Genomic DNA, 17823 nt, shown 5'->3' on the forward strand with positions numbered 1-17823 from the left:
TGAGTGGCTCAGTTGGTTGGGTGTTGTCCCCTGAACCAAAAGGTTGTGGGTTTGATTCCTGGGTAGGGCATATACCTAGGTTCATCCAGGTCTGGGCGAGTAAGGGAGGCAACCGATGGATGTTTCTCTCTCATAGTGATGTTTCTCTTTCTCTCTCTCTCTCCCTCCCCCCTCCTTCCTCTCTCTCTCAAATCAATTTAAAAATATCCTCAAGTGAGGATTAAAAAAATTGTTCTGTTTACTTTTATTTGCATAAATGTAGCTTATGTTTTGTTCAATCAAGGTATTTCTTCTTGGCAGTGGACTCGAAAAATTGATCAGGAGTGAAAAATCTCAAAGGAAACTTTAGAGAAACTGAAGAGCCTGGGCTTTTCAGTACACAAGTCTCAGAAGAATAAAGTAAGTAAAGGAAACCACCCCCTTGCTGGTTGGTTCTTAAGAAAGTGTTCTATATTTGTTCAAAAAAGGTTCTGTTTGGGAAGGGTGGCCTGTAAGGGCAGTATGTCCAAGATCGAGCTGTAAAACTGCTGGAATTAATAAAAACATCTATCGTTAGCTAAATATGGGGTGGCTGTTTGGTGAGTGCCTGTCGACTGGCTGGCTAAAGAGCTCCTGGGCAGAAAGAGCAGTGGAGTTCTGCACTGCTCCTTTGAAATGGATCAAGGACCACTGCAGGGGCCAGTCTCACTGGGTTTCTGTGGGTAGTGCAGGAGGCCGTTCCAAGCCAAACTGTTGACTTCAGTCTCACCTCCACTGTACAGTTCTTTGGCCTCTTAGGCACAGGAATTGTCCTTGGAGCCACTGGCACTCCATGTTGGAGGGATAACCATGTGGTGAGAGCTCAGGTGCCAGGTTCCACTGGGTTTGGCTTCTCATCCTGGGCAAAGGAGTAAGGAATATAGCTATAGGTCACAAGGTGCACCTAGGTGGGGAATTTCGAGCAGGCCCCTTTGTCCTTTGGACTGTGCACAAAATTCTTGGAGCACTGTACTGATGGTTTTTGCCCCCAAGAGAAGGACCTTGCCTTTTCTCCTCAGGGTCCCAAGGTAATTCTGCTTTATCAGATCTGGCTGATTATTACAGCTTGTCTTTCTTTTGCCTAATCTAGAGGTGATCATCCCAGTTCTGTGGGGTTAGGGGACAGGCAAGAAGAGTGCATGGAGAGGGATAGAAAATGTCTGAGAGAGACAGAACACAGTCAGGCGCACACATGTGCACGCACACCCACGCACTGTTGTTATTCTCAGGTACTTTTGACGTAAAAATGGCTCTAGGCTGTCAGCCTTCATCCTGCATGCGCCTCTCTGAGGCCTGTTTCTGAATCTTTGCTGGCTAGGGCTACACCCAGCTTCGATCAACTATGGAGCAGAAGTTTAGGGGACAGTTGGGGTGCTTTAAGGGCTGCACATATTTCATGGCTGTGAGCAGGTCATTTGGAGGTTTTCAATATTTGGAGCATTTTCCCAGCCAGATTGTAAATTAGATTTTGCACAGCAAGTCACAGAAGCCAGGAGCCTGTCTTTTTCTTTCTTTTTTTTAAATTTTTTTTATAAAATATGTCTTTATTGATTTCAGAGAGAAGAAGGGAGAGGGAGAGAGAGCTTGAAACATGGACGATGAGAGTTATTGATCAGTTGCCTCCTGCACCCCCCTGCTGGGGATGGAGCCCTCAGGGTGATCTCCTGGATCTTAGGTGGATGCTCCACTGCTGAGCCAGGGCCAGCGGAGCAGTCGCTTGTCTTGATGTTCTATCTTCCTGCCTGGTTTACTTAAAAGACTAAAGTTATCCTGCCCCCCACTAGTTATCCTGCCCCCCACTCCCACACCCTACCCTGGACACCCACAAGTGGGGGGCCCTAAATGTCTGTAGAGTACGTTCCCACTTGCACACGGCGGGGAGCTGGTCCAGTCTGAGGCAAACTGTGAGAATTTAGGACACACTGTGTGATGTCTAATTTCCTGGATTCTGAGGCACATTTTAATCAGGTTAAATCTTAGTTCACGCATATGCTATTGCTTTGTTTTAAACTGTTAAATGGTGTATCTTACTTGTCATCGTATGAAATACTTCCCACCACATTTTCAAATGTCTAAGAAAAATTACCCCCTTTAGGCCAAAGACGTCAATTAATCAGCGATGTTGCTCCCCCTAGTGGTGGGGTGCCCGCACAGGCCTCTGCAGGGAGAAGCTGCACATCCTGTTTAACAAAAATCTGCAGCCTCTGAGCGAGAGGGGGAGAGACCGAGGTCTTCCAAGGCATCTCGGCCTTGTTGGTATTATAACTCAGGGGAGGAGGGTGCGGGCGGGATGCGGGTGCAGATGCAGATGCAGAACTGTCGCTCCTTTTGAGAGGGGGACCCGGCACTGCCCACACAACGCATCTCCCTCTCCAGAGAGCCTTGACTCTTCTGGCCAGAAAAAAATGTAAATCGAACGTCCAGTCGGTCTTAAGCCTCTGGAAGGGGAAACGGAGAAAAGATTCCTGCAGGAGGGTGGGAGGGACCCGGAGGGTGGGTGGCCGGTGAGCGTAGGAACCCGCAGAACAGACCACCCCTCCAGCGGCGTCGCCTGCGGCTCTGCGCGCTGCCCAGCTCCCGGCCAGGAAGACGAACCGGGCGGGTCGAGCGCGGGCTCCCCACCAACCAGCGACGTGCGCCATGCTTCGCAGACTTTGATTGACGCCACTGCCTGGCGCTCCTGAACCTGGAGGCGCGGTTGGCCGGAGCGCTGCCTTGGCTACAGGTTGCGCACAGGCGCAGGGCGCAGGGCGCAGGGCGGCTGCTTGGCGACGGGTTGCGCACAGGCGCAGGGCGCAGGGCGCGGGGCGGCTGCTTGGCGACGGGTTGCGCACAGGCGCAGGGCGCAGGGCGCAGGGCGGCTGCTTGGCGACGGGTTGCGCACAGGCGCAGGGCGCGGGGCGGCTGCTTGGCGACGGGTTGCGCACAGGCGCAGGGCGCAGGGCGCAGGGCGCAGGGCGCGGGGCGGCTGCTTGGCGACGGGTTGCGCACAGGCGCAGGGCGCGGGGCGCAGGGCGGCTGCTTGGCGATGGGTTGCGCACAGGCGCAGGGCGCAGGGCGCAGGGCGGCTGCTTGGCGACGGGTTGCGCACAGGCGCAGGGCGCAGGGCGCCGGCCGGCTGCTTGGCGACGGGCAACAGCGCCTGCAGCCGCCTGACGGTCCCCGGCCCTGGCTCTGCTCTGTCCCCGGAGACCCCCGGCGGCGGTGGCAGCTCCTCTAGCCTGACTTGGGTGAGTCTTGAGGTTTCCAGCTATGGGCTGGGCTCTGGCAAAGACGTGGCTTTCGGAGCACACGAGGAGAGACTCCTACAGGCAGAGAAAGGCAGTGGAAAGGCGTTTGAAATCCCCCGTCGTTTTAGGGGGGCGTGGGGGGTGGAAAGTGAGGGCTGGAGAGAGCAAAGGCTTGTCCGAGACTCAGGCTGAGCGGTCAGATCTGGGGACCCGCGCTCTTCGGCGGGCGGCTGGTCCGAATTGAGGTGCGCTCTGAATGTGACCGTATACACTGGGTTTTGAGACATAGTAACAAAAAAATAAAATAGCACATCCATAACTTTATATGGATTGTGCTGAAATGATAATGTTTTGGGTATGTTCAATGAAGTGCATTGTTAAAATTAATGCCACCAGTTCCCTGTCTTGTGATTTTGAATGTGGCTACTTGAAAAATGAAAATTGCACAGGAGACTTATTGACCACACGCAGGCTGTCTGCGCAAACGGCTGGCTAATGTTATTAAAAACACAAAGAGGTGACTGAGAGAATGGTCACCTGTTTTCCTTCCTCCCTCAGCCAGGCTCTGGTTGGTACCCCGCCTCTGACCTGCCATGCCCAAAAGGGGAAGTTCAAAATAAAAAGCAAAATCAGTGTAGAATAAGTGGGGAGTGAGATAGAAAAAAAGATGAGGGAAGAGAGCTCTATACTTACACTAGAGTTTTGTAGACAACCGTCCCATTCCATTCCAATACCAACCCTGGCCCAGAAAGTGAGAGGTGGCAGGTACAAGGGACAGAGATTGAGTGTCTAGGGACCCAGACAACCTCCCACCCGCAACTGTAATGGGTCCCAGTTCAAGTCCACAAGGTAGGAAGGAAGAGGGAGTAGGAACTCATTTCCAAACCATCTCTCTTGGGCATTCCTTCCTTGAAAGTGGGACAGTATCCAAGCTTCAGGGGATAGGCTGAGGCCCCTGAGACTCAGTTCCCAAGTCATGTTGTCATTTGAAAGTTCCAGCCTAGAGATGATGATTTCATTGCTCTCCAGATTTGGGAGACCCCCCTAACCGCCAGGTCTCTGGCCACAGTTCCTTGCACTTTTGGCAGTAAAAGAAGTCAGGGACATTGGTCTTCTTAATCTTAGCACAAGAGAGGTGGATCCATGTTCCACAGAGGCTGCACTCAATCATGGGCTGTCAGGCCAAGGGCTTCCGGCAGTAACACGTGATCAGGTCCTGTGAGCCATCACCTGATATCGTCGTCTGTGACCCCCATCTTGCCTTCACTGGAGCTGGCCACTCAATCTTGGCTTGTTTCAGTGCCGCCCACCTCCTTGCTTTTTGCATCATATTTTGATAGGCCAGTGCAGATCTAGACGAAAATCTAGTCCAGCTGACTCCTGGTTGAAGACCTCCTGTACTACATACCATTTTGAAGAGAAGGGTATCTGTCCATCTGGTGGGTTGGGAGTGTGAGTGGTAATGAGAATGCAATTCCACTACAAAAGTCTCACAGTTCTAGTGTTCTAGGGCCTTGCTATCCAATGGGTATGAATCAGAACCTTCACTTTAACAGGCCCCCAAAGTCACCCTCCTGCACCTAAGAGTTCCAGAAGCACTGTTTTAGGATTTAGCCTTCAATTCTTTTTTTTCCTTTATTTGGTTTCTTCATGACTACCTAGGCTGTATTTCTCAGATTGCTTGTATTAGAATTACCAGCATTTTGAACAAGCTTCCCAGGAGATATTTTGCATACTCAAGTGTGAGAAACATTGATCTCAATGCTAACTGCACTTCTCTTCATCCTTCCAGTCTAGTCCCCAAATCAGTGGCATCAGTAGCAGCAACATCACCCAAGAGCTTGTTAGGAATGCAAATTCCTGGGTTCAACCCCAACAACGGGGCTTCTGGACGGCCAGGCACAGTTCCTAGTTTTCATTCCTCTGGTTCAGGTTCTCAGTTTGGGAAGAACGGGGTAACTTTGATGGGTTTTCTTTGGTGGTAAGCAAATTCAGCTCTCCCTAGTTCTTACGTCCCCTCCACTTGCGTCACTTCCCCAGTTCTGTTGCTCTACTTTTCATTTGTCTTTTCCTGACCCTACACCTGCAGGAGTGAGGATGGCTTTTCATCCCTCAGAAACGGACTCTGACAATGTCGACAAGCAGGTGCAAAATCCCGTGCCTCCAAGACTGAATAGTAAAATAGCAAAGGGAATACAAAATTTTGTAACACCCACAGAAAATGCAGCTGATACACAAGTCCTGATGTTTAGGCACGCTACGAAAGCCCAGGAGAGGACAAGAAGACAACAGCAGCCTAGAAAACTGGAGCCTCTGGTAAGTTCGGAAACCAACATCTTAGCCACTTTTGGTTACAGAGGAAGCTGCAAAATTGCTTTGGGGAAATGGAGTATTTCTAGTCTCTTGTCAAAGAAGAAAGGAAAACCTGAAAGTTAAGACTTGTTTATGAAGTTGTAAATGTAATTACTTATTTAAAAAATACTGACTTCTAAACAGTTTGAGGTGGGAGGGATATGGCGGTGAACAAAGTTTTCTAGTGGATAAACCTTCTCTAGGATTATGTACAATATGATACTTAACTATGTAAACTTAAGGCTCTTTGGATATTAGGGTACCATTTAATACTGGGAACTTCAGCAAGAATACTATATACAGTTATATATACACAGGCATACCTCAGAGATATTGCTGGTTCGCTTCCAGACCACGGCAATACACTGAATATTGCAATAAAGTGAGTCACATACAGTTTTTACTTTCCCAGTACATATAAAAGCCATGTTTACACTATACTCTTGTCTATTAAGTGTGCAATAGCATTATGTCTAATAAACAATGTGCACACCTCAATTAAAAAGTACTTTGTTGCTGAAAATGCTAACCACCATCTGAGCCTGTTGGAAAAATAGCACCAATAGACTTGCCCAATGCAGGGTTGCTACAAACCTTTATTATGTAGAAAAGGCATTATCTGCACATTACAATAAAACGAGGTATGCCTGTAGCAATATCGTTTTATTATTTTTAAAGGAAATCCCTGGTGTCCTGAACAATTTTGTGCATGTCTGAATATACTTAATTTTAAGAACCCATTTGTGCCTTTGGATAACTATAAATCCATGTAAAGGAGCTGCGAAAGTGCATAAAGTAAAAAGTGAAAATTCTCACTTCCGCTCTCAGACAGCAACTACTATTGTTGGTGGTTCCCCCTCAGGCTGCTTTATATGTTTATTCAAACATATATGTATATAAATGAGTTTGTGTATAAACATTTATGGCTTTACAGTAAGATTATATAGTACATACTGATCTTCAAAGTGCTGTTTTCACTTAAACATAGAAATCTTCCTAATCCATGCATTCAGAGGTGTCTTTTCTAAGAGCTGCGCTGTATTTTGTTGCGTGGTTGTACCAGAATATGGTATCTGTCAACTGGTCTCCTGTTGATGGGAATTCAGGTTATTTCCTTTTTGTTTTGTTGATATTATTTTGCTATTTCAGACAATGCTGCATTGAATGGCCTTTCTTTTGTACATATAAAGATGGATTCCTAGAAGTGGCATTGGTCTTTTCTATTGTTTTTTCCCCTCTTTGTTACATGTATTTCTACTCTGATCTTTATAATTTTTTTCTTCTACTAACTTTCTTTAGGTCTAAAGTTAGATTGTTTATTTGGTATTTCTCCTGTTTCTCATGGTAGGTCTGTATCATTATGAATTTCCCTCTTACAACTGCTTTAGCTGTATCCCATAGACTTTGGAGAGTTGTATTTCCATTTTCATTGGTCTCAAGGTGGTTGTTTTTTATTTCCTTTTTTATTTCTTCATGATCCATTGGTTATTTAGTAGCATGTTGCTGAGTCTCCATGTGTTTGGGGAGGTTTTTCAGTTTTCTTCTTCTAATTGATTACTAGTTTATGTTTAGAAAAGATGCTTGATGTGATTTCAATCTTCTTGCTTTTATTGAGGCTTGTTTTATGGCCTAATATGTGATCTGCCTTGGAGAATATATCATGTCCACTTGAAAAGACTTGTATTCTGCAATTTTGGAGTGAAGCATTCTGTAAATAACTATTAAGTCTATCTGATCTAAAGTGTAATTTGAAGCCAATATTACCTTATTGGTTTTCTGTCATGATTTATTCATTGATGTAGGTTGGATATTAAAGTCCCACTGTGATGTGTTACTGTTGATTACTCCCTTTATGTCTGTTAATGTTTAGATTCTCATATGTTGGATGTGTAAATATTTGCAAATGTTATATCCTGCTCTTGGATTGACTCCTTTATTGTTGTGTAATGCCCTTTTTTGTCTTTTTTTACAGTTTGTTTTAAAGTCAATTTTGTCTGATACAAATGTTGCTATCCAGTTTTCTTTTCACTTATATTTACATAGAATATCTTCTTTCCTTCACTTTCAGTCTGTCTTTTGATCTAAAGTGAGTCCCTTGTAGGCTTCATACAGATGGATCATGGGGGGTTTTTTGTTAACCCTCACCTGAGGATATTTTTTCCATTGGTTTTCAGAGAGTGGGAGAGATGGGGGGGAGAGAAAGAAAGAGAGAGAGTCATTGATGTGAGAGAGACACAACAATTGGTTGCCTCCTGCATGCCCCCGACCAGAGCCGGGGATTGGGCCTGCGACTGAGGTACGACATGCCCTTGGCCAGAATTGAAACTGGGATCCTTCAGTCTGCGGGCTGATGCTCTAACCGCTGAGTCAGATGGGCCAGGGCTTCACTATTCGTTCTTAATGGCTGCTAATATGTTCTTCTGTGTTATCTAATTAGTGTTGATTCCCTCTGGTGTGTTTATTTCAGTTACTGTAGTCTTCAGCTCTGATTAGTTCTTTTTGTATTTTCTAACTCTTTTGTTGAAGTTCTCACTGTGTTCTCTATTCTTCTTCCAAGTTCAGTGAGCATCCTTATGACAGTTACTTTGAATTCTTTTTTCAAAATTAAAGTTATTGAGGTAACGTTAGTAAATAACATTATATAAATTTCAGGCCTCTGACACTGTAATTTGATATCTGTACTCTCTACTGCATGCTCATCACCCAAGTTCTAGTTTCCTTCTGTTCCATGTATTTGACCTCCTTTACCCAATTCACTCCCTTCCCACCCCCTTTTCTTCTCTGGTAACAACCATTCTTTTGTCTGTATCTGTCTATGCATGAATTTGTTTTTGTTTGTTTTGTTAGTTTGTTACTTTTTGTTTTATAGTCCATGTATGAGTAAAATCATAAAACTTTTTCCCTTTTTCATCTGACTTATTTCACTTAATGCTCTCAGGATCCATCTGTGTTGTCAAAACTGACAGTATTTCATTTTTTATTGCAAATGATACTTCCAATAGGAGTTAATATTCAAAATAGATAAAGAACTCATACAACTCGACAACAAGAAAAAAATCTGATTAAAAAATGGGCAGAGGATTTGAATATATATTTTTCCAAGGAAAACATACCAATGGCAAACTGATATATGAAAAGATGTTCAATATTACTTGTTATTAGGGAAATGCAAGTCAAAACCACAATGAGATATTGCCTCACACCTGTCAGAATGGCTGTCATCAAAAAGACAAGAAATAACAAGTGTTAGAAAGGATGTAGAGGAAAGGGAGCCCCCATACACAGTAGGCAAGAATGTAAATTGGTGCAGCCACCATGGAAAAAGTACAGAATAGGACTGCCACGTGATCTAGCAGTTCCTCTTCTGAGAATTTAACCGAAAAATATAAAAACACTAATTTGTAAAGATATATATACTGCTATGTTCATTGCAGCATTATTTACAACATCCAAGACATAGCAACAACCTAAGTGTCCATCAGCAAATGACTGGCTAAAGATGTGAGAATATATATATATTATACACACACACACATTTATATATACAATGGGAAACTAGTCATCTATTAAAATAATGAATTCTTTATCAGGAAAATTACTCATCTTCATATCATTAGGGTTTTTTTTCTGGCATTTTTTCTTGTTCTTTCATATGGAACATATTAGTGTGTTTCCTCATTTTGTTTGGCTTTCTCTGTGTGTTTTTATGAATGAAACGAAGCAGCTTCTTCTCTCTATTTTGACAAAGTGGCCTTTTGTAAGGGTAACCTCTGTGCTAGGTTTGGCAGGCTGGCTGGAGCCTGGGTGGGCTCACACAGTGCCAGGGGCATCCCCGCGGGCCCGCTGGCCGAAGCTGGGGTAGGCATGACTGAATTGGTCAGGACATGGAGCGCTGGGGGCCTCGAGGCAAACAAGTGGCCACGTCTGGAACAAGCATGAGGAAAGGTGGCCCAGGCCCCGTAGCTTCAAGGCCACCCTGTCAGGCCAGCTAGCTGGGTCTGGGTGATCTCTGGCTTAGGTGGCCCAGAGCAAGCTGTGGCAGCCTTTCTTGCAAGCTGTACAAGGCACTTGGACTAAGCTCCCACCCCTGCTATCTAGGTGGAGGGGGAACATAGTAATAGCACTTGCTGCCTCCTCCAGTTCTGGAGAATTCCTGCAGTTTCCCACCTATCCGGCAGGATCTTGGGGTTAAGAAATAGTTTTTGTTTTTTTCATGTGTAGCCTAGGTGCACTTTAAGACATACTTTTACTGCCGTGGCCCAGGGCAGGTGCGTCTGCACATGGGTTTGTCGGTGCTATCCTTCCCTATTGCAGGTTGCCCAGCTGGGGTAAGGTTCCCATGGTTACTGCATCTCCAGCTCTCCTCCCCTTTTCTGTGTGGTCCCTCTCTCATTTGATGTGCAGAAGCTGTTCAATCCACCTTCAGTTCTTCAGGAGGAGCTGCTACATATATAGGTGTATAAGGTGATATTATTTGGTGTGTCTGTGGGAGGTGAGTTGAGGGTCTTCCTACATCTTTGTCTTGGACCCCCATTCCCCTTTACCTGTGATTCTGGTCTTTATTTCTTTGCCACACTGTTGTATAGCTGAGATGTCTCCTCCTACTCTCATGACTGTAGTCTCCTCCTACTCGCATCACCGGCTGGTCTTTTCTTCAGTTACTAGAGGGATTTTTATCCAAAACCAAATGTAAACTTAACAGCTATTTGCTAATTTTACTCTCAAGCTTTTATTTTCTCACTCCTGTATATAAGATTGGCTATCATGCTAAAATCATAATGCTTAAAAACTTAAAGTCATCATAGTGAATTTTTTTATTTAGTTTTTGTGTTAAAAGCTGGATTTTTACTGCCTTAATTTGAAATTAGATTGGCCTAAGATCATGCCCCCGAACACTTTCTGTTACAATCCTAATCCTAGAAGTTTTTGTTGGTGTTTAAAATACAGAATTACAGAATTAATAGAAACCAACTAGAAAAGTCTAGTCAAGCAATAGTTCATAGACTGACAGTGGTGGTAGCTGTTACAATGTTTGTAGTTATAACAGCAAATTAGTCCCAGGATGAAATCAACTTCCAACAAGGGTAGAGTCCAAAGGTAGCGAAGACTAAGATAAGTTCACATTAATATTAAAAAGACTAACATGCCTCTTTGTTCCCCAAAGCCAGTGCTAAAAGCCTACCAAGACCGTAAGAGGCCAGACTTCATATATAAACAGAATCAACTTCTGTCGACCACTTCTGGAATCATAAAACCACCAGGAAGCATTGAAGAAAGTTCTACCAAGTCACCTGTTCAGTCTCTTCAGCATGAAGATGCTTTGAAAGAAAAACAGGTATAGTATTTAAAGAACTTAATTGGCCATTTTAATTTAATTTTAGTTTTATATAGCATTGCTAATGTGCTTTTAATGCACAAGAATAGTGACAAAATCTTTTTCTATCAGGTTGCATAAAGAATTTGGGGAATATAATATTTCTCAGTTCTTCCTATTTAAGGAAAATTTGGGCAGTAGAGGAAAATCATAAAGGAAACTCTCAGCATCTGTACAGTGTCTTCTGACTTCTTGCATATTAAAAGAAGACATAACAGTGTTTTAACTTTTATAAAATCTTCATTATTATTCCCCCAAATGACAGTCTTTGGAAAATTTGGTAAAAGGCAATAAAATAAAAACTGAGCCAGATAGATAACATTTTGTAACTGGTGAGATAACTTTTGTAGAGCAGTGAGGTTGCCTTGCAGGCAATAAGGGGAGAAACCACCGAGAGTATGGCTTTATATAAATACCTATAGATAACTAAAGAGAGGAGCAGAAATGGGCGGGAGAAAGTGTGGAAGACAAAAATACCAACAGGGCCAAGATTTCCCTGAGCTTTTTATTCAGAGGGCTCTTCGACATTTGTTAAACATTTCAGAGCTAATTTTCTTTCAGGCACTGGGCTAGAGTGCTGGAAATAAAGAGCTGGGGATGAGCTCTGTCCTCAAGGATTTCAGAATCTGGATGGAGGTGGGCGGATGGATAAGTGAACGCTCAAGGGGTGGTAAGAGCTTTCATGGGTCATTTAATGTATATAAAATGATGGAGAATGGAACAGAGGGGATGCCACATCTAGTGTCCAATGTATGGCCGGTGGAGGAATAGCGACCCTAGGGAACTGCACTGAGCCTTGAGGAATGAGCGGAAAGTTAACGAGGCAGATAAGGCAGGACAGTTGGGGGCTTGAGAAGCCAGCTGGAAGGAGGCTCTCTGTGGGTTTTGGTGAGATTTTACTGAGAGAATGATATCCCATGATCGAATAAAATTGTATAGCTTCCGTTAGTTTGGTTTCTGTGAAGTAGAGAGAGAGAGTGAGCTAACTTAGGCCAGGGAAGATCTGTTTGCCTATAAATGAATTCATTTAGTATAAAGTGGGCTTCAAAATCTTGCGTTTACAGAAGAGGAGAGAAACTGTGTGGGTAACTGGGATGAAGGGAGGAAGCTGGAAAGGAATGTTAGGTGTGGCTTATACTTGATTGTAGCTGTAACTAAGTGAACAATTAAGTATGGAGTTAGGGGTCAAAGGGAAATGTGGAAGAAAGGGGGATATGCCACATAAAAGAGGAGTATTTATTCTGAGAAGAGGGTCATTTTGGGGGAGTATTGATTTCTCAAAATGAGTTTAGAATGGAAATACAATAACAAGAATTTCCTGAGAGATAAGAGGGAAGGAAGGAAGGGGGCTTTGCTTCTGCTAATGAAGGAAGATTAACTTAACATTTAGACTGGGCATCCATCACAAAGGACATCCTACACTTTATGAATAAATGCTTCCTTTATTCCATCCCCCCACCAAAAATCTGAATTTATGTGACTACTTGAATTGAATCACGTCTTGCCACTGAGTTATATATAGGTGTACCTCACTTTATTGCCCTTTGCTTGATTGCGCTCCACAGATGGTGCATTTTTTACAAATGGAAGGCAAGCCCCTTCACCAGCAAAAAGATTATCGTTTGCTTTATTACAATACTCACTTTATTATGGAGGCCTGGAACTGAACCCACAATATCTCTGAGATATGCCTGTAATTAGAAATTGTATTCAGACAAAAATGTGTAGGGTTATTGTTGAAGAAATCTTTCATTGAGAATACAGTAAAACTTTTTAAAGGAAATAACAAAGAAAATAAATGCATTTTTGTTAAAATATTAATACTAGAGTCTCATAAAGGTATTAGAGTTGACCACAGCCCTTTTGAAACATTGGAACAAGGCAATGCATATTTTCTCTGGCTCTGGATATCTGGTTTTATATATTTTCCATAAGAAAACGTTGCCGTTGGCCGCTACCCCTCGCCAAGAAGCGAAAGAACTTTTTTATCTTTTGACTTCAAAGATTTCCTTCAGCTCTGAGCTTCCCAGAGTTCTGCTCTCAAACTTCTATTCAACATGGTATATTTAATTAAAGATGGAAGATAAGGCTTCCTGAGAATGCAAACTTTCTGGGGAAGTTGTTCCACAGAGCTTATGACAATAAATCTGTCTTAGAAACAGCAGCCTCTATTAGCTATGCTAACAGGCAGTAGAAAGATCATGTATTTACATCAATTACTTACCAAAGCAGGTCTGCGATGGTGATTCTTTTATCTGAAAGCCAGTTATCTCTGTACTGTCAGAGAGATAAAGTGGTGACTGCTGGAATTAAGTGTCAAATTTCCTCAGACGTGGTTATTAACCTCCCAAAGTTTGTTCGGGAGGAACAAAGGCGTGAGTGGCGTTGAGAGTGCAGAATGTGGGACCCAGGGAAAGGAGCAAAGCTCATGTGTGTGAACATAGTGTGGGCTTGACCTTGAAGCTCCAACTGTGGTTCATGAGCCAGCAGCATCCCCATCTCTTGGGAGCAGGTTGGAGATGCAGAATCTTAGGCTTCATCCCAGACTGACTGACAGAAACTACATTATAACAGGACACCCGGCTAATTCACATGAACATTGAAATGTGAGAATCACTGGTGGCCAGAACCCGCAATTATGAGTTAAAAACATGTATACTTTTCCAAGGCAATGACACAGCGATTCCCAATATTCAGCATAATTACCCCTCACATTCACAAAAAACTATAGTTTATTATGAGTTATGATTACAGCTGTATAAGATTTCACTCATTTAAAAGCATCAGGTAATCCGAACAAGGTGAAGAGGTTGAGGGGAGAGGCCACAGTAAGGGTCAGTAGAGCATCTGAGCAAGGAGGGTGGTGAACACCAGATAGCTGGTAGTGTTTTGATGTAATAAACATTGAGTTACGGCAGAGGAAAAGGAAGTAGGAGCTGATCCCTTTTGTGGGAAGGGATGGATATCTGGATAAGGGAGTACTGAGAAGGAAGATTGGTGCCTAACAACTGTTTGAAAATTTTCAGTTCCAAAGTGCTTGCCTTTGAGCCCTGGACAGCTCAGGCAGTATAGTAACTGGTCCTTGATGTTAATATTTTGTCATTTTTTTATAGCCTTTGTTCCCCGCCTCAAATACTCATTCCCCCCCCTGTATCTATGACTTTATTTTTTGCTTAATCCCTTTACCTTCTTTGGCTTTATTTAGATCCATCGGTCCTCTACTGAGGTATTCTCTCCCTCTCCTCCTAAACTGCCACCCATTGGAAGAAGAGGTCTCTACAAGACTAGTTCCACAGCTTACCCTACGTACATTTTCGAGGACCGGGAAGACGTTGTTAAGGCCAACATTCGAGATCCCTTGCAAATCATTAAAGTACTACGTGAAAATGAACATATTGGGTTTCTGTATATGATTCCTGCAGTGCCAAGGTCTTCTATTGAATATGATACATATAATCTGAAGTAAGTTCTCTTTTATGAAGCAATTTATTAACATTAAAAATTACACATAAGCCCAGTCGGGCGGGGCTCAGTGGTTGAGCATTGACCTAGGATCCAGAAGATCGCAGTTCGATTCCCGGTCAGGGCACATGCCTGGGTTGTGGGCTCGATCTGCAGTGGGGGGTGTGCAGGAGGCAGCTGATCAATGACTCTCTCTTATCAGTGATGTTTCTATCTCTTTCTCTCCCTCTCCCTTCTTCTGTCTGAAATCTATAAAGATATATTTTTAAAAAGTTACACATAAAGTTGCAGATGTTACCCATATTGATTGGGTATTAATGATAAATATAAAATATAATTTTGGTTATCCAGTGATAAATGAATCTTAATCACAACAATCTTATTTATTTTTCCTTTATTTACAGACATCTATTTATGAAGCACTGTTATGTTTGTCATGTTTATATTATGTAATGCCATCTATTTTTAATCAGCATTACAAACATATTTTTGTTATTTTGTGATTACTGAGAAAAGATGGCATTGCATAAGAAGTAGATGATGCATTATTTGTAATACGTGTCATTTTAACTGACAGCAGTTGTTGAAACTGTCTTTTCTTGAATGTGATAGTAGTTTGGCTTTGCCACCAAATTCTTTGAATTGCTATGTGGGAAGATAAAAGGACCTTCCAGGAATTCTCGTTTTCCCTTATGCTTTATCGAGTCAGATAACACTGAGGACAGCCTTCCTACTGGGGAGAAATGGTAGAGAGAAAAAACATTTTGCTTAAAATGATAGATTAATTGTATTTCCAGAAGAGCTTAACAGGAGTGAGAAATAATTTGTAGAGAAACACCCCCCCCCCTTTATGTTTTGGTTATCGCAAATTATCCCTGTTTATGCTATAAGATTTTTGTTGATCTTACTTGTAGTGTTGTGACCTTATGTTCTTTGTTTCGGGTAGAATAACTCCCTTGAGTATTTCCTGCAGTGGAAGTTTTCTGGTGATAAAATCCCTCAGCTTCTGTATGTCTGGGAAAGTCTTTATTTCTCCTTCATGTTTAAAGGATAATTTTGCTGGATATATTATTTGTGGCTGGTAATTTCTCTCTTTCAGACGTTTGAATATTTGGTTCCACTCTGTTCTGGTTTGTAGAGTTTCTGATGAGAAATCAGATGAAATTCTGATGAGTTTTCCTTTGTAGGTCCCTTCCTTTCCCCTGGCTGTTTTGAGAATTTTTCTTTGTCATTAATTTTTGACAGTTTTAATACAGTGTGCCTTGGAGAGGGCGTCTTTGGATTGAGGTAACTAGGTGCTCTGTTTGCTTCTTGGATTTGAGGATCTAGTTCTTTCCATAGGTTTGGGAAGTTCTTTATCCACTATTTGTTTGAATAGGCTCTCCATCGCCTTCTCCCTTTCTTCTTCTTCTGGTAGTCTATTATTCTAATATCATTTTTTCTGATGGAGTCAGATATTTCTCATAAAGCTCTTCATTTTTCTTTATACTCAAGTCTCTCTCTTCCCTATGCGTCATTACTAGATTCCTATCTTCGATATCACTAATTCTTTCCTCCATATGGTTGGCTCTGTTTCCTATGCTCAGTAGTTTACTCCCAATCTCCTTAATTGTAGGCTTCATTTCCAGGATTTCTTTTTTAAAGTTTCTATTTCTTTGATAAAGTACTCATTTTGTTCATTAATTGGTTTTTTCTGAGTGCATGAATTGCCTGTTTATATTTTCTCGCATCTCGTTGAGTATTTTTCAGAACTGCAATCTTGAAATATCTGTCATTTATATCACATATTTCCATGTGTTCCATCCAGCTTGCTTTCTGGGGATTTTTCGTTTTCTTTCTGAGCTTCCTTGTTATTGTGCTTATTCATGGTATTTGCTGATCTCCTTTGTCTAGGCATGTATATATGTATGTATATATTATGGGCCCTCCTTTAACAGCTTTCTCTGAAGAGGTCTTTCCACTATTCTCCAATAGATGGTGCTGAATCACAAGATTTTTAACTGTAATTTCCCAGACTTGACCTCCACAGTTTCCATAAGACAGTATAGCTGCACGGCTTGGGCATGGGGTTTGTTTTGCCCTTACCATAATGGTGATCCTGGACCTCTGTGGGTAAATCATTTACTCCTCACGATAATTCTATAAGAGAGATACATACAAATTCACTATTCTATAATAGAGATAATACAAAATCTTATCTCTGTTTTACAGATGAGGCACAAAATGGTTAAGTAACTTGCCCCAGATTGTACAATAAGTACAGTATGTAAAGACAGTCTGGTTTCTGAAGCTATGCTCTTAATTTCTATATTCTGCTGCCTGTCACGATGAAGCTTAGTGGTGTTCGTGAGACTCCCATGAGACTGAGAGTTTGCTATCAAAGAATATCTTCACTACTCATCAAAAGTGGGAAAGCTGTGGATGCATTTTACATAATTTCTAAGCCTAGCATAATAAAGAAAACAAAACAAAAATGTCATATTATTACTGAGGCACCTATGGAAAAATATGCCTAGAGAGAAAATAAAATAAGTTATAAGATAAACACAATGATAAAAAAGTATTAGAAATTAGACAATATAATTAGAATTATATCAAACTTGGATTTATGAACCACAGGAATATTTTTGTCCTTTTGCTTAAATATCTCATTTGTATGGAAATGTTATCAAATGTTATCAAATCAGTAGTGCAAAGCAAGCTATATCAACACCTTACCAAAAGACATCTACCATACCCAGAAAAAGGTTTGAACTTTTTAAGGCATGTGCAAGATTAAAATATGCAACAAAATTGTGTTTTCATATTATTATCTAATCAAGAAGTTTGGAACGCAAGAACGTGCAATTAATATCTAATGTCAGAATGATGTACTGTTGCAGAGTTGCAATTTTACCAGCCTGTGTGGAATTTTAAAAATTCTATTTGGAACCAAAAAAGCAAAGGAAATCAATAATACCCCTAGATCAGCATGTTAGATGACAAAGATTACCATAATACAGGACATTATTAAAAGCTTATTCACAAATAAAGTTTTATTGCACACTGATGAACCTACAGACGTTAATATCTGCTACATAAGAGCACTATTTGGAATACCTGAAGTGAAATGTTTGGAAGAATTTTGTTCTGAGGAGTAAAATGAAAATGCTACTGGGGATGAGATATTCAAGGCAAATGAGATATTATGGAAATACTTCTTAAAAATGTATATTCCATCTAGAGTTTATTCTGATAATCCTGAGGCTCAAATAATACATTGGAACTCTAATATGTAAATGTTTCTCTGCAGTTATGAATTTTTCAATAAACAATATTATCCAAATTGACACTAATGAAATCCAAGCCACCACTTAACTTTCTATTTTTAGCTTTCTACAAAGAAAT

At 41.9% G+C, this 17823-nt stretch overlaps 1 protein-coding gene across 1 annotated transcript in view; it reads left to right on the forward strand.

Annotated features, from left to right (window-relative positions):
* The first annotated feature begins 2800 nt into the window (after window positions 1-2800).
* DNAH6 (dynein axonemal heavy chain 6) overlaps window positions 2801-17823 on the forward strand; it is a 174978-nt gene continuing 159955 nt past the window's right edge. The window contains exons 1-4 of the mRNA XM_081157326.1: window positions 2801-3248; window positions 5338-5564; window positions 10765-10935; window positions 14180-14436. Of these exons, the coding sequence (XP_081013452.1) occupies window positions 5346-5564; window positions 10765-10935; window positions 14180-14436 (647 nt within the window). The 5' untranslated portion in view covers window positions 2801-3248; window positions 5338-5345. The remainder of the gene's footprint in view (window positions 3249-5337; window positions 5565-10764; window positions 10936-14179; window positions 14437-17823) is intronic.

This window comes from Miniopterus schreibersii (genome assembly GCF_964146895.1).
Source record: "Miniopterus schreibersii genome assembly, chromosome: 13".
NCBI classification, from domain to species: Eukaryota; Metazoa; Chordata; class Mammalia; order Chiroptera; family Miniopteridae; genus Miniopterus; species Miniopterus schreibersii.